Below are 24,327 nucleotides of genomic sequence, written 5' to 3' on the forward strand. Positions count from 1 at the left end.
TGAGCTCCAGGATATCCATATTCCAGACTTTTCATAGATGTACCTATAAACAATTGTTTCCTCTTTGCAATAAGTGTTATATGTCAGCAGACATTTTCGGTACCATATGAATAATATCTGGTTCTTTCTAGTTTTCCTCCAGTTTTCTTATTTCTATACAGGCATTGAATAAATAGCACAGTATTTTACTCTGTTTCGTGACAATGAAGAACACTTGTTATATCTATCTATCAATCTGTCCAATCAAAATTTATGAAAAGGACTACTTATCTATTGTTTAACTGCTCTGGAGGTTGCACTTAAACCATCTTTGAATTTTTATACCCTTTCCAACATAGCAGGACTACTTGACAAATTATGAATGTTTATTTTTTAAAAACTGTTCTTTATTTTCGTGCTGCTGGTAGAATGCATGTTATTTAATTAGTCCTGTGGGGGATAGTACAAATCATTAAAGGTGCAGTTCTTCTGTAGATGGAATGTATTACTGAAATATCTCACGGCATGTAAAAACTCTGTAAGTGCCTAACTGGCCTTGAAAGATCTCATTTGGTTGCTTCACTAAAACATTTATTGTAGGAATTCTATGTCAGCATATGCATGATATGTTAACTCTTTCCCAAATCTTACACTAGAAGCAGAGGTGCATGAGTAACACCATCAGTAGCTGGAGGGATAGAAGAGCCACTGCTGCTGCCAGTGGTAGTACCTGGCTGTGTTAGGCCTCCTACACTTCAAAGGAGTTTGCATACTACCAGCACTACAAATGCTACTGTTTGAGAGCCCTTTGTCTACGATATTTGGGAGTAATGCATGTTTCCTTTTTCACTCTCAAGAACTAGACCAACTTAATGACTGTTTTAACACCTGGATAGATTTACTGTTGTGTAAGCTGAACACGTGGTCCTGATTTTATCACAGAGAACATTAATGTGTTCTGCACTAGTGTCTGCTTTATTAATTAGAAAAAAATGTGAGGTTTGGACTGTCCTACAAAATTCAGAGTTTCATCATATGGATCTTAGGTTGAGAGGCATTTGAGAAGTGGTTATGCATTTAGTCTGAGTGACCATTGTGTCAAAGGCAGTAAGCAGAGCTTTCTGAACTCTGCAAATTTTCATTCATGGAAATGAATCTTAATTGTGCAGGGATGGAAGTTACATCTTAAGTAAATTTAAAGTTAGCCAACCCCCATTGTATCACAACATTCTGAGTAGCTTTTGTTTAATTTCTGAGAAAGAGAAGTTAGGGCAGATACTGATTTAATTCCTAATCTAAGTTTGTTGGAAACTTTCTCAACTAAAAAAATGTTCTGCAGTTAACTAAGAATATACTTAGCCAGTGTTTTAAGTGAAGTGTCTGGAGTAAGTACAGTATATACATCTGGTGTTGAGGCTTCTTAGCATGAAGATGAGACCCTTAACATGGTGAAATTGTAACAATTCTTACTTGTTTCAATAATTTAGTAATTTGGCATTCCAGTAACTGCTTTTTCACGGAGGTTGCAAGATAATATGTTACCAACACAAGTGGTTGTAAATGTCATATTCTCTGTACATTCTTTAAACTTAGACTATCTTCTGTCATCTAGTTTACAATATCCTGGTTCAGTAATTGCTTCATAGCTTCCTATTCTGCTTTTTTTATTTATTCAGAAGCTGCCTTTTACTACTTTAGCAATACTGGTAGAATATACCATAGCATTTTGGACAGGTTAGCACAAAAATTTTGCATTCCTTGACAGTTGCAACTGTAACTGCTGGATACAGTGATTAAATACACAGGGAGGTGGATTTTTCTGTTGACAGTTTTGGGGTATTTTTGTTTCTGTGTGTGGTGTGGATTTTTTTTTTTTGAGGGATATTTTTTCACAGGAAGGGGTTGTCCCATCACTGAAGTTTATTTAAAGATCAGGTCTAGAGAATAGATAGATACCTTGGTTGATACCTGAGGTCATCTTAGTAGGAGTTGTAATTGATTGTAATTTCAATTGAAGTTTGTAGGCCTGTATAATATCTTCCTGAGTTGATCTGTGTTTGGAAGTTTCTGTTGAAGACATTTCATATATGATAAATAAAATTTGTGAGAAGACTGTTACTGTATTTTTTCCGCTATTAGATTCCAGAAAACAATAAAACATTCTTTGGTTTTACTGGAAGAAAAAAAATAAATCATTTGCTTATCTAAGAATATACGAATTTAGGTTATAATTCTGCAAGGCATATATTAAACTTCCACTAAAATAATTTTTTCAGCACTTTGCAAGTTTCACACGTTGTTTTACAAGAGTAGGGGAATACCAAAGTGCCATACAGCAATGAGAGATGGTCAAGATGAAAAGCTGATTTTCGTGGGGATTGCTATACAGTGCAACTTGTGTGTGTATAAATGTTATCTATACATAAATTTGCGTATATTTATAAAGTCCATTTTGCAAAGTGACTGTAGTTTGTTTAATTTTTTAAATTGAATTTCAGAATTAAATTCCATGCTTATTAAAATAAAAAACAAGAGTTATCCAAGTCAAATACAAAGGTATGAATGCTGTCACACTACAATCTGTGGATTATCCTCAACTGTCTCAGAATATTATATACTATATTTCCTAGTAGACAGTCTTTCTAAAGCTATACAATCATGAAAACATGAAGTAAATTTTATACATGTTACTGTAAATTTATTGCACATTTTAATGATACTTTTCAATAATATGTAGCATTGGGCTATTTTATGTATTAAATTTGAATGTAGGCACTGTCAGAAAAACTTCTAACAGTTCTAGTAAGTAAAAAAAAAAATTGTCACAGCAGCAAAGAGTTAAAATATTCTGGACTATTTTCAGAATTATAACTTCAAAAGAAAATAGACTTGCAGACTAATTAGATCATCTGTTTCTTTTAACTTGTTTCATCTGGATATTGACTATTAGATCAATGCTATCTAATTTGTGTTGAGTAGGAAAAAACCTCGATCCTTATTCTCTTATATCTTTTTATGTTGTAGGTTCCTAAACCAGTAGACTACTCTTCACAACTGTGGTGAGTCCTTGTCTAGTCTATAAAGAATCTCTTTGAAAGAAGCATTCATAGAAAGACAATTGTGTTTATTACAATTTCATTTGTATTGGTTTAATCTTTGTAGGCTTCTGAAGAAAACAATGTGTAATGGTTTGGGAAAGCAACACCACGTATTGCCTAAAAGCATTTCTGATGTAATAAAGTGCTTAATAATTTTGACATTTTGTTTACAATTCTGTAGCTGTGCAGCCTTAGTCCCAGAGGTCTGAAATAGAATAGCGAGAGATGAGTATACTGTGAAGCGTGCAAGCAGATCTTACATGTTAAGTGAATAAAGAGAAGCAATAATGTTAAATACATCTTGTCTTGTCAATAATTCAGCATCACCTTTCAAAAAAAAAAAAAAGACTGTAGAGGTATAAAAGGACAATGTCTCAAAATTAAAACCACTGCTTGTCTGGGGCATATGTAGTGTGTGGACTCTTTACTGGAATTCAGCTCACTTGAAAAGACATGGTGGTTCTGAGAGACCACAGTAAGCATCACTTGTTTTCTTTTACTGTTTTTATGCTTTGTCATTTACATGTGAGTTCTGATTTCCTCTAGTTTGCTAAAAGTGAAATCAGAATCAGGTCTAAACAAATACTGATTTTTCTTAACAAGCCAAATAGAATGTTTAATATTTAAAATTTGTATTTTAAATTAAATTCTAACATTTGCTCTATTTATAATTTTGTTAGAAGAAAGCATTTCATTGGGATTAGTCTTTCTCTTCTAAGAAATTGTAATACTTACCTGAAAAATGACTTGAGGATGAAATTTACTGTAAAAAGTTGTGTATTTTGTGATAAACTTCAAAATGCATGTTCTCTGATGTGTTTTATAAAATAATTATTTTTTATTTAAAGTTCTCTTCTAATTGGTAATGATGTATTTGTATGAAATTTTGCATACTAGTGATCTGTGATCTTGCCTGCCTTTAGACCACTTTCTAAAATAGTAAAAGAAGCATAAATTCCCTGGAAGCTAGTTCTCTTTCCTCAGTTAACAGTTTAACCTCTAGTTTTGCAAACAGATGTCTGCTCACAGCCTCTCATGAATTTCCATCCAAACCAGTAAGGCAGAGCAAGGGCACAAATCTGCTTATGCAGTCAGACTGCAGAATCGGCGACTGACTTGTCTTAGCTTTCAACCCTTAGCATCAGCTCTTTCAAATTTGGACGTATTAGGGTGATTTTTTTTTTTTTTTTTTTTTTTTTTTTTTTTTTGCTTGTGAATGTTTAGTTTATCCATTACACTTCAGCCTTTAATAGGTTATGAATAATTATGAAACCAAATAAAATAGTGTGTTTGTGTAAATGCCAAATTTTTGTATAGGTCTTTTTTTGACATAATAGTTTACAGGTGGCTAATTCTCCGCTCTGTTAAGATAAAGCCCACTAGAACTCGGGGAGGTTCAAAGGTTCTCAACTACTGTTTTATTGTTTCACTTGCAACACATGATTCAGAAAAACATTTGGTTTTATGAGCCATTCAAACCAGTAGTCCTTCAGCTAATGCTAAGGCTTGAGTACTTTCCTTAACAGGCATTGTATTCTACATGTGCGCAAGTACTTTTCTAATTAACACACACCCCGCCCCCCCCCCCCCCCCCCGCCCCCCCGCACAGTGCCTAGTGGAATTTTTCATGTTTTATTCTTCATTCAAAGATCTGGAAGTGCTATTCAGTTGCAGCTGGTGTATTTTTTTTAGGTCTCCATCATATGCAGAATATTGGGAACTTTGCATTGCATATTTAATAGACCTTTCTTTGTGGCATTGAAAAAAAACATAGGTGATTTTTATTGTTCTCTGTTACAGGTTTGCAGGAGCAATGGAAAGATTGCAAGCAGAGAGTGAACTTATTAACAGAGTAAATAGCACTTACCTGGTGCGGCACAGGACCAAAGAGTCAGGAGAATATGCAATTAGTATTAAGTAAGTGGAATAAGATCTCCTGCAGAAAGTTTTCCTGTTCTCGTGTCTAGATAATATTTGAAATAAACAAGGAAAAGAAAAACTTGTTTCAATTTACATAATCATACACAGCCTTTAAGAGACTCAATATAGGAAAACTGAAGTTGCTGACAGAAATACCCAGGATTTATATTAGGAAGGTAGCAATGTTGGTGTAGCAAATGGGTCTATAAATATGATGGTCTAGTATATTAGGTAAGAGTAAGCAAGTGTAATTAGAGTGTAATGTGATCTGCTTCTCTGAAGTGAATAAGAATGTTTTCCAATTCAGAAATTTCAGTGAAATGTGGGTTTCTAAATTCTGTGGATGCAAATTATTGTGAGGGTCTTGATTGCTTTCATGTTGTTTATCAACATGAGTATAACAGTAAGAAATACATGGGGATTCCCAATAAGAATGAGCAGTTAGTTGTGACTTGTTTTCTCAGTACAGATTACCTCTCCAGCTATACTTTAATATATTTGGTTAATTAGATGTCAACTTTGTTTTGGCACAGATATACATTTTGTCTTAAGAATTTATTTGTGTGGTGTTATTGGGGCATGCCCTCAGGTAAATATTGATTGTGTCTGATTAAAAACACATTTATATTCATAAGTTACTCATTGCCCACAGGTACAATAATGAAGTGAAACACATCAAGATTTTAACAAGAGATGGCTTTTTCCACATTGCAGAAAACAGAAAATTTAAAAATTTAATGGTAAGCATTTATTAGGTTTTTAACAATGTGTGATTTTCTATGTAGCTGTTGCTGTTAGTGAGAGCTACTTTGGTTGGTCAAATTACAGAAGGCTGTGAGAGTGAGAGATTTGAATTGCGTCCATACCTACTAATAGGATATTTTTTTGTATTTATGGTTTGTGCTCTAAGTGATGGTTGTATGTACTTAAAACTGCATATTTATATATAGGACTAGACTGTGTCCCCTGCAGTGATGTGGAAGACAGGAGGCATTTGAATCCCATGCATCAGCCCACTATGAAGTTAGGCTGAATCTTGAAAGGAGAATTTGATGTCTTCGGAAATCCTTCTCTATATAGTAATGATCCTTAAAAGTGGCTAGGTGAAGGTTCCTTGCAAGCCCAGCACATGTACACTTTTACTGCTGAACATAATGATGCCCAGTGATGTGTAAATTCAGAGGGAGAAGGATATAAGGTGCACCTGTGTCAGAGAGGCCAGAAGAACTCAGGAAAAGCTGGTCTTCCTGGTCCTGGTGCATCAGGCAAGGAAGTGCAGCTCGAGAATGGGATGTCTAAAGTGCTAATAGCTCAGAAATCCTTGTTGAAATAATAGTAATCTCAAGTCAATATTGACTAGTCTAAATTAAAGCAACTTTGTGGCTACTTTGAACTCATACTTTGTGGCAGCAAAGCCCTCGCTAGCAAACTATAGTAATAACACACAAAACATAGGTGCTCTCATTAACTTTTGCTCCAACTGTAGGCATAGTTCATTCCCTGAAATAGGAGTTTGGCGTCAGAGCTGCCCAGATCAATGAGTTTTCAATGTCAGAGTAATCTTGTACTAGGAAGAAATTCCTTTTTTTGAACTTTAATTTGAAAGAGTTTCTTGGTAGCTCATTTTGCTCATACAAGACTCATAAATACAAGGTGTCTGGATCAATTACCTTACTGCATGTGTAAAATTTTACTGCTTAAGCATTATCTGATGCCTAAGAGAACCTCATTCCATACTTTATATTTAGTGCAATCAATTGGTTTGAAACTTATGCTGCAGCCTTCCTGCATGTATATCCAAGTACTCTAAAACAGTAACAATGAAGGACAATACAAAACAAGAGTAGGGAGAGAAGCTTTAAAACCAGGAGGCCTTACAAATTATTTTAATTTAAGCACTGATACTCTGTAAAGCAAGAGCATCCTACCAGGGGTAAAAAAATCTAGCAGAAATCTGTGCCTTGCCTAACTCCATTTGAAATAAGTGCATATTAGAATGGCAAGAACATAAATTTCCTATTGAAGAATGCACCAAGCTGTTTCCGCACTCTAATGTCTTTGTCTGATGCTTGAAGAACAGTGAGTGTTCAGTGTTACAGCTGGTAACCCTGAAATCTTAACATTGGTAGCAACAGAAATCATGGCGTTCCTCAGATGCATGAGGGAGGTGGGTACTTAGTTTGCAGACACGAGAGGTGATTCACTGGAAACTGATGAGAATGTCTGACTGCTCTCAGGATCCTGACAAAGCACGTGAGCTGGAGTTGCTTGCTCCAGATACCTTCTTACGGTGATGATGCCATTTAATGCATTGATACAGGTTTTAAAACGGAGCTGAATGATCAGAGATATAAGTACAGGACACAGACTGGGATAAAAAGGAAACAAAAGGAGTATGCATTGTGTCAAAGAATTGAGAGGACAGAAGAAATTTCTAGTGTGAAGGCTTTATTGCTACGAAGTTAGCCTTGCTAACATTCAGTTAGGAAAAAGTCTGTCCTTGAGAGTTAAATAGACAAGTGGTAGTGTAAGTACTGTTTGCATATGCTGTGGAACAACTGCTTTGTTCCGGGTACGTGCACGAGAAAAGCAATGTCTGGAAGAAGAGAGGAACAAAAGTAGTCTGAGTAGAACGGGGAGCAGAAGAGAGAAAAAACCAACCAGCAGCCATGGAAACCTAAAGTAGCGATCTGCGTTGACACTGTGCTCTGTCCTACTTTGGAGGCAACAGAAGTAGAACAGCTCTTGTACATAGTTTTCATAGTACATTAGAAGAACTTTCACAGGAGCAATTAAAATGTGCTGAGTGTGTAAAGCAGGCCAAGGTACAGCGAAAGGTCAGCTGAGCTGCTGATGTGACAAGACTCCTGAGGAGCCCCATCCATGCTGGCAGGGGCTACTTACCTTATTTATCTGTTTGTAAGCTTGCTAGTGATTTGTGCAATGAATGCTTTGGAAGCCAGTTGTTTGCGGACTTTTTTTCATGGTATTAAAAACTCAGCTTTTAAAAGCAACTGAATCTTTGTGACGCAAGTAAATTTTTTTGCAGTTTGAAACCATTTTACTTATTTTGCTAACGAATACAGTCTGCCCACTTGAAATTTTTACCAAACAGTGTAATTCTTACAGACTTAGATGGTGCAAAAAGGTAACACAAGTTTGAAACTATTTTTCCATTTATCCAGAAATCCTACTTTGAATGCTGCTTACTTACAAATCACCCTCTCTGTTGCCTTGGTAATTGGAATGTCTGGCTACTCAGTGATGATATATGACAGAAAATTTAGTTGCTGACATTGTAGCTTGTGTGCTGTGCTGATACCAGACAACAAAGCCCAAACAGTTCTTAATCTCCTGGCCTTTCTGCTTACTTGGAGTGCCTAGCAGGTCTGTGATTATGAACTGTTAAAAGTAGGTGTAGATTTTACTTAGCTTTGGACTCTGCCTTAGAAGCAGTTTCAGAGACATGCAACAGCTTGCAGTGTGGGGAGTGAAGTACTCCAGAGTTCAGAAGATAATCTTCAGATTATTACCAAGAACTTATGGTTTATGCACTAGATCTTGAACTAAAAAAATTTGAGAGTCATTTTGTTTGGCTGGAATTAATGTATCACTGATGTAGGCTATTGTAGGCTAATAATTTCGTTATTTTTTTTTAACTAGAAGGAAATGATTGAACATAGTACTATTTCCTTATTTTGACCTAAGTTTGGCTTGGTCAACTTTGATTTTGGAAATCTAGAAGTAAATAGAATGGAATGACTGAGGTACTGGTAGGAGTGAAAGGTCTGCAGTTAAGTACATTGCTTTGTGCTTGCACTTCTGAAGAGTGAAATCTCACAGCTGAAGTATTGTTAATCGAATGAAATATGTTTGCTTTGAATTATCTGGTCACTTTAATCTTATTCTAGGCTTTGTGTACAAACTGTGATATTGACATTATTAGGGCTAATTCAGAAGTAAGACAGTGGCAGGGACTGAAGATCACAACATGATGTAACATGTCAGTTTTGATGGGTGTTACCTTCTTTAGCAGAAACGAAAGTTACTTATCTCCTTGTTACATAAACTATTTGAGGTAGTTTTCAAAAAATATTTTCATATATATGTGTATGCTTATATAGAAAACTTGTGTGTGCATATGTATGTTCATATATATATGCACACATATACATACACAAGCAGAGACAAATTTTTAGATAGGGCGTAAAGAAAATGTGAAATGCTGGATTTTAGTCAGTTTGCACTACTTGAAAAAAAAAAAAGCCCAACCAAACCCCAAACCAAAAAACCAACAACCCCACCCACCCACAAATTTTAATGGCAGACTTGAAAGTTTTACATGGTCCGTGTATCTGCTCGTTACATTGTGCTGACTTATATGCAAGCCTTATGCTTTATTTTGGATCTGTGTACTTACAGATACATTAATGGATAAACATAACTTATCATTGCAAAAGAAATTGGAGAAAACAAAGACAGTTACTGTTATATATATAACAAGCCAGTGACCTTGCTTTCTGCCTAACTTCAGACAAATACACGCTCCACCTGGCTCTAAAGAGGCAGTTAAGTGTTGACTCTGACAATAAGGCTTTATTTTAAAAAAATGGATAACCAGCAAACCTAAAACCCCCGGTTAAGTGGCACTGTAAAAGCAGTTCATATTTAGGATACTTGATTTTTTTAAAAATAAACATGTACTGTGGGTTGTTGTATTATAAAATAAGATTACTTGTAGGATAAAACTGTCATTGACTGTACAATAGAATGTTGAAAAGGATGTGATTTCAATTTCCAATGACATAATATTTTTCCTTTCTGAAAGGAACTCGTGGAATATTATAGGCACCACTCTCTTAAAGAAGGCTTTCGAAGTTTGGATACTACTCTTCAATTTCCATACAAAGAATCTGAAAATTCAGTGGGACAAAGGAGTAGCAGAACAGGTGGCAACTGTGAGTATTTTAAATTACTGTATATTATTTTCTGTCATGTAAATACTAAAAGGACAAGGTACTTTGAACATCTTCATTTTCCATTTTTGACATATAACCAATTAATATGGTAATACTTTTAGCTAGGATTTTTTGAAGCTAAGCAGATTCGGATCTGCCAGGAGGTTTATAAACATGTCTAGCAAGTTTGTCTTGCTGCCAAACTTAAAATCTCCATGATACTCAAAAATCTATTAGGCGTGCTCGTGAGAGATTAAACTGCATCCTGCTGAGTTTTTTCAGACATTTGCATACACGCAGCTACAAGTGTTAATAATATCTGTGACAATTTCTAATCCTTAAAAGGGGATTTAAATAAATCAGTCTTGTAGTGTGGCCATATGAAGTAGCATTTCAGTAACACCACATATATTTCTCAAAAAAGCACATTAGATTTACTGTATCATCATTATTTTTATGCCTGCCTTTTAACCTTAAATTTTTATTACCTGCCTCTAAGCTTCTGAAAGTTAATGAACTACTGTACAACATAAATACCAGTTAAAAAGTTTTGAAGTTTAGAAATAAACTGAGATTTACAATGCATGTGATATTCTTTATTTAACTTATTACAATTTAAGTGGAAGTTAGCGTGATTTTTAGCACATGTACAAGTTCAATATTAATGATAAAAACAATCACATGGCTGGCCTCTGGAAACTATATAGTGTTTCTTTCAAAGAGCAAATATTAGATTTGCAGTTCTGCAGACAATGGCTGTATCTTTCTATTGCAACAGATAATAAGAGGAAAACAAAACTTAATGGAGATTTTAACAGTGTGAAGACTGCTGTGAAGGGCCACAGAGTGCAGTGTAGTCTTTGTGATGAAGCTGGCTGTATTACTTTCATTTGCTGTGTTTGTGAGCTTTTGTGTATTTGCTTGCCTCTGCTCCATAACATTTCTTTAACTTTGGAGACTTTTTTCCTCTCCTAATTAAAGTGAAGATACTTTAGGACAGATGATTTTAAGAAACCAGTGTGTGTCTGTGCATTTCATGTGCTCTGTCTCTATCTCCAAATTCCTCTTTATTCCTTGCGTTTCTGTTTTCTTTCACTGCTTCCCAGGACTCCTGTCAGTTGTCTCCCTGCTATGCTGTATCTCAGTACATCCCTGTTCTTGGTCAATTTATCTGTTCCATCCTTTCTCCTTTGTGTAGCTGGCAATCTCCCTTGGGTTCTCTCTTGTCATCTCTTCTGCTTTCCTCCTCCCTTGCCTCCTCACAGCACTGAGGCTTTAATTGTTGAGAAGATATACTCTGCTTAATTTACTTTGCATTTGTTTTGGTTATTATTGACTGTGAGCAGAACCAGTTTTTCTTTACTGTCTTAGACCAGTTAGAATGTATCTATACTGTCCACCAACTTCCCAGTTTGCAAGAACATTAGCTTTATGGTTTCATTCTTTACAAGATAGAAGACGTATGGTACATCCTCAGTACCTTCAATCCATAGACAAAAGAAAGCACCTCCTTTAGCAAGGTGTTTTAAGGCAGTGCATGGAAGAGCAAGAGGAATGAGTGCGGGATGCTCTTATTTGAACCAAGGGGATAAAAAAGTGCATCTTTGCTACAGTAAATACTAGACCTTTAGTGTTACAAACTGTGCAGGTGGGAACTGGCAGGTTTTGTCTTAAACTGATCAAAAAAACCTCTCAGTTCTCAAACTCTTCATATAAAATCTGAAAGATTTCCACAGTTCTGCTAGCCTACTTAGATTGACTCTGGATGGCACTTTCACTTAATGTATTTGACAGTTTCTTTTAAAGTGTTAGCATGTCCCCATGAATGTGTGTGTTTTGTTGTGTTTTTTTTCCTTTGAAAGCAAAATTTCCATGATTAACAGCCCATCTGTGAGTTGTGCTGCTCAGTTTTAAAGCTGTGCTGTTCATTCTTACCAAGTTGATGTTAGAATAGCTATATATCTAGGCTGTGTGAACACTGCTGGGCTAAATTTGGAAAGAAGCTGATAAACTTTAGGCTGCAGTTTTGTTTAGTAGAGGAAGCAAATAAGTCATGGGGCAGTGGTTGGACAGTGAGTTTACTTCACAGCCACTCTTAATCTGAGTGCAAGAAAAAGAGTTGTTGAAATGAAGCCAGACAAGACAGCTGAAGAGAGAAGGGCACTTTCCTTCCCCTCTCCAGTTGTGCAACTACTTGGTGTCACATTCACCGTATTATAACAAATGTAGGGCTGAAGCTGGTGAATGCAAAGGACTATGGCAATTTGAAGCTGATTTTAAGGAGATTTGGGATTTCAGCTCAGTATTTTGCACTATACTATTCACATGACTGTATCTGGATTTTTAAATGAGGCCATTTTTTGAAAAGACATCAGCTTCTTACTCAAAATGGCTGGGCTTTAGTATATACAATTGACAGAATAACTAGGAAAAGTATTTCTGAAAAACATGAGTTGAACCACTGTAGACTTTGACAGAATTGTATCATCTTCTGCTGCCAAAGTCTTTGAGCTGCTGTGAAACTGAATGGCAATACCAAATTAACTTCGCTTTCTAGAACAATGTGAGAAAAAATTATAATCATTATTTGTAATTGTCATGTTTTCATTTACCCATTGAAGGAGAGAAAACCAAGTGGCATTTCAGCTTACTTGCAATTTCTGATAAGAATCATAATAAATCAGTTGTAACTTCTTAAATTTTCAGGGAATTTGATTCTCCCTTCAGCAACTGCTAGATTTTTAGAAGGAAAATCTTCATTTTATGGAGATAGTTAATTTGGCTTCCCACTTTAATTAGAACTTTGCTTTTTAGTCTCATGGTCTTGCAGAAGTCACCCAGTCTGTTCTGATATTTATCATACACTTTAATGTAGTTGTAAAAGCTGTCAGACTTTTTATTTTTCTCAATATAGAAATTCAATTTAGTTAGGAAGATTTCTGGGGAAATGGTACATTCTTTCTTATTAATTTTTCAGTCCTAGGCTTTTCTAGACATAGCATGATCAAATTTTGGTTTGCTACACAGAAAAATTCCAAGTCTTACATTAGAATAGTGGGGTGATTGACGAATTAATGATATAAAGGCAAAAATTCAAGAAAAGTTGACGTTCTTCTACAGAATGGTTTTTGGCACTTTATTCCGGCACAATCATGTTGAGAAATCTGAATCTTTTAGAAATCTAGATTTTAAAGTAACCTTAAATGCAAGGTCAAATACTATTTGAGTGACTGTCATCACCTGTAGATCAGGAGTAGGTACATTAACTAGTTATGTCATTCTACTACTTAATGCATTAACTGCATAAAAGTATCTGTTCATAAAGTAAAATAAACCAAGTGTCACTACAGCCCTTAAGGAAACAAAAGGACCCAGCCTTTCTCCTTAAAAGCGAACGCTAAAACCCTCATCAATGACATTTAAAAATAGACTAGTTATCTAGTGGGGTTTCTTTGCCCACATAAGTTTATTTGTCCAGTATTTCACATGTAAGACCAAACCTCCAGTTATATTGGACAGGAAAATTCTCAAAAAATTAAGACAATACACAGACAGGAAAGGACCACCCACCCCCTATATAGCACCTAACCAGTCTTTACTCCTGCATGCTGCTTTTGCACACTATCATTGTACTTCTGTAGAAATAAAGGCAGTTATTTGTCTCTAAGAATGGGCACACAAGTTCAGCCCAATTGCCCTTTCAGTTCATGTAACGTATTTCCACACAAAGCTGGTGCCGGGGGTTCCTCGTTCCACTATAAAGGTGTTCCCCAGTTAACCTTATGCATTCTCAGATAGTCCATGTAATATTAGAGGCAGAGAAAGGATCATCACTGTGAAAGTTCAGAAGGGAGCTTATAGTGTGCAGGAGACCTAAACTGCTGTTAGTCTGTGTTGTGTTTTTTTTTGTTTTTGTTTTTTTTTTTTTTTTTAATAAATAATCTGTAGCTTATGAATAGTAAAATAAAGTATTGGTCCTGTTTATTTTATTTATGCTAGTATTTTCATTGTCACAAATGTATCTATTCTCATCCAGGTAAGATGCACAAAATTGCATCATTACCTCCACCATGGATTCTTTGTTAATTCCTTGCCTAAAATAGTTGTAGTCATCATTCCTGCAACTAGCAATTTTGAAGCAAACTGATTTTATGTGTAGTCACAAGGATAAATTCAGGGAAGCACCTGTATGTGGTGAATATAACCCTGCTACATTTTGAAGGAACACTCTTGGTCAGTAATTATAGATATTATTAGGTATAATTTAAAGGCTACATTATCATTTATGCAGTTGAAGACAGACTTCCCTTTCCAAATCACAGCTGGGAGCAGAGATCCCAACTTTATTAGACTTTGCATGCTATATATATATTCATTGCCTCTTCAAAACAAGGACAAAACGTGAGAACATGCCAACAAACTGTAGTTCGATTTGAAGCAATTTTAGTTCTTTTAATCTAATTTTGTATTGAAAAATACGTCAACCTTAGGTTTGCTGGCAGTAGAACAAGTGTACCTCTTATCTTTAACCTGAGGAAACTGGTAGAGGGACTAGGATGATATGCTGGTTCTGCCTAGGCCAAACTTGGTTTTGCTTGATATCAAGGGTTTTCTCTCAAGTTGGGGAAGACTGCAAAGATGAGCAATACAGTTTACCTGTGGAATTCCTATTGATATTAATGACTATCAGGGCAAAATGCATTCTTTTTCCCATGCATATTATGAGTTCCCAGTTCAATTGGTACTTAGACTATATTCCTAATTAAGAGTGTGTGACTAGTCTTCCTGGGCTCAAGAAGTTGTCTTATGCATGCGTGAGTTCCTGCTTTTGTACTGTTAAGAAGTGGGGCATACAAAATTAAAGAAGAAAAATTTCTGTTAAATCTGAAAATATTTGCAAGAGTCTGCAGTTTTAATTTGCTTCTCTGAAACCCTGAATGGGTGTCATCTTTCTACTTTACTCTTTGAAAAATGCAATTGTTAAAAATTAAGTCATAGATCCAAATTTTCTAGTTATTATAGTCAATTTCCTTCCAGACATCCTTAGTAGGGAACTTTAGTTTCCTTATTATCAATGAATTATATAGTTAAAAAACGATTATTTAAATCTTGTGCCAGTATTTCAATGTTCTTTTGCTTTTCTCTTTTTCTCTTTCTTTCTCTAAGCCCCTTCTTTGTTCTGTGGGTTTTCTTTTGTAACTCCTCCAGACTACAGCTTTGTTCCCCCTTCCTCCACTCCTTTCTGGTCAGGTACTGCTTTACTGCTTTTATATTTCTTCTAAATTTGCTTCTGTTGTTTCTGTGTGCAGCAAGCAAGGGAAGGGACGAATCTAATACTTCAGTTCTTCTTGGACTCCAAAAACTGAATTATTACATCTTATTCTTGGAGTGTAACAGAAATCAAACTCTTAATCTTTTGAAAAAGTGTATATTACAATAAGCAGTTTGAACAGGTGTTGCAAGGCTCAATAGTTGCAGCAGATTTAATCAATGATCACTTGACTGTTAATTTGCTATGCAGTTGATGTCTATGAGCTATATATATTTTAATGTATTTGTTCAAATGCACAATCCTGAAAATTTCATTGCTTGTAGATAAACAATATATTCGTCCCATCCCTGCAGCAAACCACACTGCAGCAGCGTCTTAGAATACAGTATTTTTGTAGAAAATGCTTTCTTTAAATTCTGCATTAACATTGTTAATTAATTTTACCCATCTGTTCTCTAAATATTGTTTTCTTTATTCTCATTTAACCATGTCTGGCTTTAATAGATGCAAACATTTTAAACTAAGAGACTGCATAAAAATGCTTACAGTAGCAGTGGTAGTCTCAGTTAGTGCTTCAGTATGGCTGTGACTTGCTCTGGTCTCTGAAGACCTAGTCTTCAAAGAGGTCAACTGCACCACTGGACAATTCCAGAAGAATTTTGCTTGTAGGAAGGTAAATGCCTTTGAGGAGCATATGGAAGGAGCTACTACTGTTGAGAATGCCGTGTAACTCATGTGACACTGACACACCTCCGTGTACAAAGGGTGGAGGACTTGGCCTCGGTTGTGCAGATCGGGACTGAGGCTGCCTTTTGCACCAGGGAGGGGGAGGTGCCTGGCACGCGTGAATGCGAGCGCAGTCATAATCAAGAAATGACTAGGAGATCTGAGGAGGCAGTGTGTTTTACAGTTGTCCCACAGAAGTTGTCCACATTGCTTAGTGCTCCAAGATGGATTCTTAAGGCTTTCTATAGTTTGTAGAAGGGAAGAGGATGTAGGTGGCAGCTCAGTAGTAGAATGGTTAGTGTGCTTACTTGTGCTGAGTGTCTCTGATGAGCCCTCACATGATTCAGGCCAGGGATTTTGATCTCAATATCCTATACTGCTCTTGAATGCTTTGCTCCTTGGTGGTTCACTGTTTTGGGGTGTTTCTTCCATTTGTCTCAATTTACATACAGATTTTTTTGGGGGCAAGATACCTTTACTTCCAGTAACCAGAGAGTAGAGAATCCAAGCCTTAAGGCACTCTTCAAACTGACATTTATGTAAGGGGACACATCTGTAGAAGAGCTGAATAGAAAGCCATTCTGGTATAGTTGTTCACCCTGTGGTTGTGACATTCAGCTGGAATGTCTGAAGCACTCGTCTCATGTGAATCAGAGAATGCAAAGGAGTTAAGTTTTGGCCCTTTATTGTCCGTAAATACTGTAAGCTTCTATTTTTTTGGGCAAGGATAGAAGATGCTGCTTTTCATTCAACTGCACAGTACTTGATTATAAAGTCTGTTCTTAATGAAACTTGTATCTGTTCCATGAAAATGAAACTCTGAAGTTGCCTACAGTGATAGAAGAGCAATCAAGACTCGGCATTACTTTAAGCCTGTCACACATTCCCATATATTCCCATATGTGATTTCAACACATTTATAATTACACTCCTTTTTCCTGTGAAAAACTGCTTTACTAGAAAATTCTTAAGTTACTGTAACAATAGGTAAGGATTCAGTGTCCTGCATATCGCAGTATGCTGTGTATTTATTTATACTATATATAGTACAAAAATAAAGGAAAATGTTGATTAGTGATTCTTAATTTAAGCTTATTTATCTGTTGGAATGGGATTTCTTATCCTGATAGGTAGGCTACATTACTTCATATGATCTTAGTAAAGCCATCTTTTTTAAAATAGCCAAAAAAATCACTTATATTAAATGCACAAATACTTATTTCATGATATTACAAATATTTTTTTCAAAAGGATCTTCAGAGCTGGCTTAGTTGTGCTGATGTGGAAGTTGGTAACAGAGGAGAAGGGCTGGCTACAGAGCGCTACCGGAGGTGCTGCCCGTGCTTGTGTAATAGAAGTGAGGTTTGGTTAAGCAGTGCAAGTAAATGTGCATTGCTTCAAGGAGCGTGGAAACTAATACACAAGAGCAACCCTTAGGGGATATGGCTGCAGAATGATGAGGAGGCCATACCACAAGGAGAGTGTAAACAGCTACTCACAGCTTTTATAATAATGAGTTGGCCTTTAGGCTCAGGCAGAAATGTGAGCTAGACCAGCTTGCTGTGATCACGTGGAGCCTCTTTTGTTTGCATCCCAGTTTCCTTCATCAGTGGTCTAAACTAGTATTAAAATTCATTTGCAGCACATCTATCTCACTGTCAACGAGCAACTTTTCCAGCATACTTTAGTGTAAATCAAAGCTGACTAATTCCCTGTCTCTTCTTAGCCTCCTGTTTGCAGAAGGAAAGGCTAGGTTAAGCAAAGGTATATTTTTCTCATTCACACACTTACCTTTTATTTACCTCCCTCAGATTTCTCACTATTTCCTGTTAATCCTCTGAGTATCTCCCTCCTAATAAACAAGATCTATTTATTACTGATTTCTCAACAGCTTCTTTCATTTTTCCCCCCTCTTTAATTTCTCATTCTCATTCTCCTGTTGGGCAGTTCCTTTCGGTCAACCTCTGTTAATCCCATTCTCTCCTCATTCTCCCTGTAGCTATCCTCTTTCTTTCCTTCACCCAGTGTTTCTTCTCTCTCCCATCTGTGCAGATGTCCTTTCCACATGCTGACTGTCTTCCTTCAAGTTTTGTTTATCCTGGGAGAGCTGTGATTGGGAATTCAGGGATGATAGTCTCTGTTCAAGTTGGTTTTATAACTATGTCACCATAGAGATATGCTTAATGTTTCCTCCAAAATTAAGCACTGTCGTCTTCCTGTATTCCCTCACTCATCTGGCTTCCTTTTATATATTTCCTAGAATGAGCATCACTCTTATTTGGAAATATGGATGTTGGATTCTAAATTAATCTCAATTCTGCCATGTTGTGCCTCAAGACTTTTGATATACATGGTTTTGATTTCTCTTGCTGCTTTCTCCTTTTCCTCTCTGGCTTTACAACTTGAAAAGGAGTTAAAGTCCTCTTTTTTCCCAGATGTGCCCCCCTCTCTATCCTAATTTTCCTCAGCATTTTCCCTCATTATTATTTTTCCATGCATTTCTTCCCTCCTTAGTTCTTTTCTTTCATGTTTTCCCAAATTTATTCATATTTGCCTCATGTAATCTTCCTTGCCCCTTTATCTCCTTTCTAGAATCTGAAATGATACCATGCTCCCTCCTTCCATCCTGTGATGCTTCCCCAAATCTGCCAGTGATATTGCTGCACATCTATAAATGGTTACTGACCTTACAATCAATAACTGCTCTTGTTTTTTTCTTTCTCCAAAACAATTGCTGTCCATGAATTTTCTTTCCCTGTAAAATTGATTACTGCAGTGCTGATAAGGTATAGGGCATTTCACGTCAGGATCTAAACAAGTAGCATCTACATCTGACTTGCTTAGAGGGGAAAAAAGTATGTTTGAACTACAACATCTTTATATAGTAAATATAAGCAATAAATTGAGATGCTGATTCTCTTTTATATGACATCTTGTATGTCTTGTATCAAGTATCTGATAAGCAACTATACATAAGCAGTGTGAAAGGTTGGACTAAGCTTTAATGGCATGATATAAAAGAGGGCATAATCTGTTGCCAAAATAGATTTTTAGGCATTCCTTTTTTGTGATACATCTAATAGTATTTTAAACATAGTATTTATTGTTATTTTAAAGTAGCTTTTTTGAATTGCCACTGTAAGATAAAAATATTTGACTATGATTTTCATATATTTTATACTATTATGCAAAAGCCTCCATTTCTATAAATGTCCCCAGTGAGGTCAGGAGAAATCTTAAATACAAGCACAACTGAAACTGTCAAGATTTTCTAGCCCATTTGCCATATTTTGTGTTCCTGATTTAATGTAAAGGCAACTAGCTATGAACTTTCCGTGTTACATTGTTGAAGCAATTGCATTGCAAAACTAGAACCTTAACGGTATTTCCTAAAGATGATAGGGAATTTCTAAGAAATTGGAAAGGGTTCTGAGAAAAAGGATTATTATATGTACATTCTGTCAAGTCATCCGTCATGCTCATATGATGAAATCTTCTGAAAGCTTTTCAGTAGGAAGCTTGCTTTTGCTTGTAAACTCCTGTCTGGACTGACTTACATAGGAAAACAATGGTACTGATGGAAAAAAAATACGCACGCTTTAGCCAGATTGGATTAGCATTCCAACTACAAAGTGCAATAGAGTAGTAGTTGTCTTTTCTAAACTGCTCAAGTCAAAGGCCTTTATCTCTTAGGTGCTATGCCCACCTGTCATTAGAGGAGTTGAGAATTCCTTTTTGCAAGTTTATATATTCTACATCAGGCTTGAAAACATAATTTCGTATAAAATTATTTGGTAGAAGGGGATTGGTTTTTGAAACGAGGCTTTTTTCACATTTGGTTTTTAAAAATATTTCACAACTTTTTATTGCTTAGAACGTCTGAGCTTTGCATTGGCATTTACGGTGATGTAGCTTTTAAGTATTAATTTCACTGAAACTTGGGAAAAAATCTGTAAGGATTTTTTTCTTCATGAAAAGTTTTGTAGAACAAATTCATGGGTGATTTACAGAATAATCTCCTGAAAAGAGTAGATTTACATCAGCCAATGTTCATGCAATTTGTAACAAATGATCCATACAAATTTTCTGTAGAAACTTCTACTTTTTTGCTCATGATGATGTTAGTTTCCAATTTTAAGTGCATTAATGTTTAACTTGGGAGTTGTTTTTGAAAGAACAGCACCTTATTCTGTTTGTTTTGCTTCATTAGAGGTTTAAAGTTAAATCAACTGTAAATGCTAATAATTCTTTTGGAAAGAAACTAGTGACCTGTAAAATATGTTGATGCACGTTAACAGGCAGCAAGTTTTATTATGAAGCATAAAAAAATATAATCATTTTAAATGTATGTAGAAATTTTGGGATGGGGGATATTTTATTTACGGTTCATCTAGTTTTGACTCTTTTCTAAATAAAAATGACTATTAAAAAAAAATCACATAAAATCCCTTCAACTTTTATACCATTCACCTATGTTTAAACCTTCTTGATCTCTGTGGTGTAGATGCTTTCACATTTATATAAAATTAATGCCAGTGTATGTTGTGAAATAATTTTTTATATATTTTACAGTACTGCTATTTACATTACTTGAGTAGCCTTCAATTAACAAATGCTAAGACTATCAATGTCTGTTTCATTTCAGTGCTAAGCCCGAAGGTCATAGGCATTGCCATAGCCAGGTATGACTTCTGTGCAAGAGACATGAGAGAACTGTCCTTATTGAAAGGGGATGTTGTAAAAATTTATACAAAGATGAGTGCAAATGGCTGGTGGAGAGGTGAAGTAAATGGAAGGGTAAGGTGGTTTTGTGTTTTTTTTTTTTCTTTGTCTCATTTCTGCCTTCACTGACAGTGATTTTTTTAAAAAAAATATGTGTTCCTACATCATAAACCTTCTTTGTATATTTAAATCCACAACATACAATGTGTTCTCATCTGTGTTTCATAGGAACCGGGCAGAACACTTGCCAGGCAGCTTTCCCAGCATCTAAATTAATTGGTTATTTAACGTGACCTACAAGGCTGAATATTTGGGTGAGATTATAAGGTTGGAAAGTAACCAGGGTTAATAGTGCAGCTACAGATGAACTTTTTTGAAATGTGGTGTGCACAAATATTTGTGATGAAAACCTCAGGTTACTGGTGCTGTGGAAATCTGTTCAGCAGTTTAACAAAGAATGATTTCCACACCTTTCTGCCAGACTACAATGCAATGGCATTAGCAACCTTATAGAAAGCTTCTTCTTTGGTTTCTAAACATGTGTCTCATATGAAGTGGCATATTCAGCAGGGATTTTTACAAAGTCACTTTACACTGCACTCTGAGACTTGCATTGAAGTGAAGTTTCAGTTTTGACCTATAAAGCCTATATTGTTTCAAACTTAGTATATTGCTCTTTAATGCAGATCAGTCAGAAGTATTTGAGCTGCTGTTTCCATGTTTTCATGGGCTGAGATGCAGGGTCAAGGAATGCAAAGTGGAAGAAAGGAAATCTGCTGGAAGCTGGAAATGAAAGTTGCAGGCCCAGTTGAAGTAGATGTCCAGATTTACTGCTTTGTGCAATTTGGAGAACATTTTTTTAATTTTTTTTTTTTAAAATGTGCATGAGCCTGGTTGTGCTTTTGAAGTGAAACTATCAATTAGGCAAGAAGAAATAGGGAAGCAGAAGAAATAGTGGTCATCCTATATACATTTTACATGTAAGAAAACTGAACGTCTCATTCTAATGCAAAATATCCTAAAGGATGTCCTGTTAACTGTGTTAGCATTCTTTCTGATGGCTTTCATAGCCTGGACTTGAGATCATAAGCTCATCTCTGGAGATATTTTGGCAAGGTAGTCTAAAACAAAATTTATGCAGTTACTCCTTCCAATCATGCTCTAGGTTTTGTTTTGAGGTCTTTCATGAGTACTAAATTGACTTAGGTATGAAGAAGTCTGAGTGAAAAACCTGAAACAAATAGATAAGACAATAAGAAATATATTACGTTGCTTCCCAGTGTGTCTTATATAATCTTAGGCACATCATTAATTTCAGAATGGAGATAACATTATAGCTTACAAAATGTGAAACACCGGACTCTGCCTTCTGGTTCTGACATATTTAAAACTCCTGTTGGTGGCAGTGGAATTTAGCTCCATGTAATGCAACAAATCAGGCACTCTTTCCTTTGTAAGAGGATTCCCTGAACCTCATGAAAGCCTGTTAAATATTTAATGGCATATTTAAAAAAAATAGCAGCAGCATCCCACCTTTTATAAAACTACTTCTGGTTTTGGTATTTCTAGACTTTTTTTTGTCCTGAATGACTTTTTTTTTCCTGAATGCTTAGACTTCTCATTTGGGCAAAAGTGGATTTCTATTTGTGGGTTGGGTGGTTTTTTTTTTTTTGTCTGTGTGTGTTTTTGGAGGGGTGGGGAGTGGGGAGAGGGGGGAGGGCATGGGCGGGCAGGCGGGAGGGGAAGGGGAGAGGTGTTTAGTTTCCAGATTATAGTATCTGCAAGTTTTTCTTTGTTTAGGGTACTTACTCGAACTGCGACAAGTCAGTCAAGTTAATCTTTTAAATGTTATATGTACTGAGCAGAGCCATTCTTGTATTGCCTAGTTCAGCCATTTAAAAAGTAACTGTGCATCTCATGTATTATTTTGTTCTGCTTTTCCCCTTTTTAGGTGGGCTGGTTTCCATCAACTTATGTTGAAGAGGACGAATGAATTAAAATCTTTCCTCTGCTGACCAGCAGTTTCAGGGATTGTAAAAATCTAATATCTTCAAAGTGTTACTGGTCTTGTTAAGTATTTAAACAGCAGCATTTTTGTCTGTCTAAACCTTCCAGTCTTAATGTTGGGATTTATACAGAAGTTTGTGCTGACAGATTATTACCTTGCTCAGAGCTGTGCAAGAAACAACCTGCCAGTTTGCCATCACTGGGTTCAGTACAAAGCCCAACCTTCACCTTCCCAGAAGATTTCTGGAAAAAAATTGCTTTATGCTCCTTTTCATTTCACCCTGTACTACACCATGAATACTAGCAATGGCTGAATATTTAATAAGTCTCTTTTCTTCTAGCTAACATCTGTGATGGTACAAGGAGATGAAGGCTTATTATTCCTCCTTATCACTGCATTCAGAAAGCAGAGTTCAGTCATTCCAGTGGGCCTAAAGTATAGTCAGTAGACTTGTCTTGAAACATCAGACCACTTATCACCTTACAGCTCCACTCACAAACACATTTTGAAGAAAATACATAGTAAACATGAGTAGCATTCATGCATATATAATTTGTTAACTGACTGCTTTGAGGTCCTGCTTAAATCTTCTAACGATTTGTTTTAAGACAACATTTGGAAAAGGTGTAGTGATGTGGTATGGCTTGAAAAAACATCCAGAAAGTGGAATTGTGGGATCCGTTTTTGTCATCCCAGGTCTTTTTGTGTGAGGTTTTTTTCATTTAAGCAGCTGACCATAAAAGTGCAACTGAGTCATGGCCAGTTTTAAATTTTTCAGCATTAACATCAAATAAGTATTGTGGACCTATTCTGTGGGAGAATATACTAATGCAAGGTGATGTCAATTCTCAAGAAAAAAACCTGTTTATCTTAACTTCTTGATTGATTCAGAAGAACTTTGACACTTCCAACTCTAAACTGTCTTTTCCTAGTTAGAGAGGAGTTTCTATCACCTTTTGTGCTCTTATAAGGTAATGCAAAGGCAACTTGCAGAATTCTTGGTGTCCTGTTCTCTCTTGTTCCCTGGGACGCTAAATAGCAGTGAGTGAGTGGTCTTGTTTCAGTGTTATGAACATCTGCAAGGAAAAATGTGTCTAGGTTAGACAGCTTGAAACATCAAGCCTTGTAAAGTGGTGTCCACCCATTGGTGAGGCAGTCTTTAAATATATTTATGGAGGGTCAGAAGCGCTGTAGTTGTATGTTAAAATAAATGTGGGTGGTATCTTTGTACGTGCACTTTAAGTATTTAGATAATGTCTAACCTGACTTGAAAACTTCTAAGAAAATAAAGCTCTTTCTTTTTCTTTGCATTTTCTTTCTAGAATAATGTTGACCAATCAAGAAAGTTAATTCAACCTGTCCCACATCCTCTTTTTTGCTTTTCCCTTTTCTCTTTTCACATAGTCATCTTGCAATTAGTGTGCATAGACACTGTGTGATTTAACACTGCAGTTTTTCCCACTCTACAAGCAACATAATTAATGTTGACCAATCAAGAAAGTTAATTCAACCTGTCCCACATCCTCTCTTTTGCTTTTTCCTTTCCTCTTTTCACATAGTCATCCTGCAATTAGTGTGCATAGACACTGCGTGATTTAACACTGCAGATTTTCCCACTCTACAAGCAACATAATATCCACTGTT

At 36.0% G+C, this 24,327-nt stretch overlaps 1 protein-coding gene across 2 annotated transcripts in view; it reads left to right on the plus strand.

Annotated features, from left to right (window-relative positions):
• The window catches only part of VAV3 (vav guanine nucleotide exchange factor 3), a 171,563-nt gene extending 147,570 nt beyond the window's left edge, over positions 1-23,993 (plus strand). For both annotated transcript variants that reach the window (XM_040610281.1, XM_040610282.1), the window contains exons 22-27: positions 3,004-3,038; positions 4,878-4,994; positions 5,650-5,737; positions 9,826-9,955; positions 20,599-20,750; positions 22,627-23,993. In XM_040610281.1, coding sequence (XP_040466215.1) covers positions 3,004-3,038; positions 4,878-4,994; positions 5,650-5,737; positions 9,826-9,955; positions 20,599-20,750; positions 22,627-22,668 — 564 coding nt within the window. In that variant the 3' untranslated portion in view covers positions 22,669-23,993. The remainder of the gene's footprint in view (positions 1-3,003; positions 3,039-4,877; positions 4,995-5,649; positions 5,738-9,825; positions 9,956-20,598; positions 20,751-22,626) is intronic.
• The last annotated feature ends 334 nt before the right edge of the window (positions 23,994-24,327 follow it).

The sequence above is a fragment of the Falco naumanni genome, chromosome 11, assembly GCF_017639655.2.
Source record: "Falco naumanni isolate bFalNau1 chromosome 11, bFalNau1.pat, whole genome shotgun sequence".
Lineage (NCBI taxonomy): Eukaryota > Metazoa > Chordata > Aves > Falconiformes > Falconidae > Falco > Falco naumanni.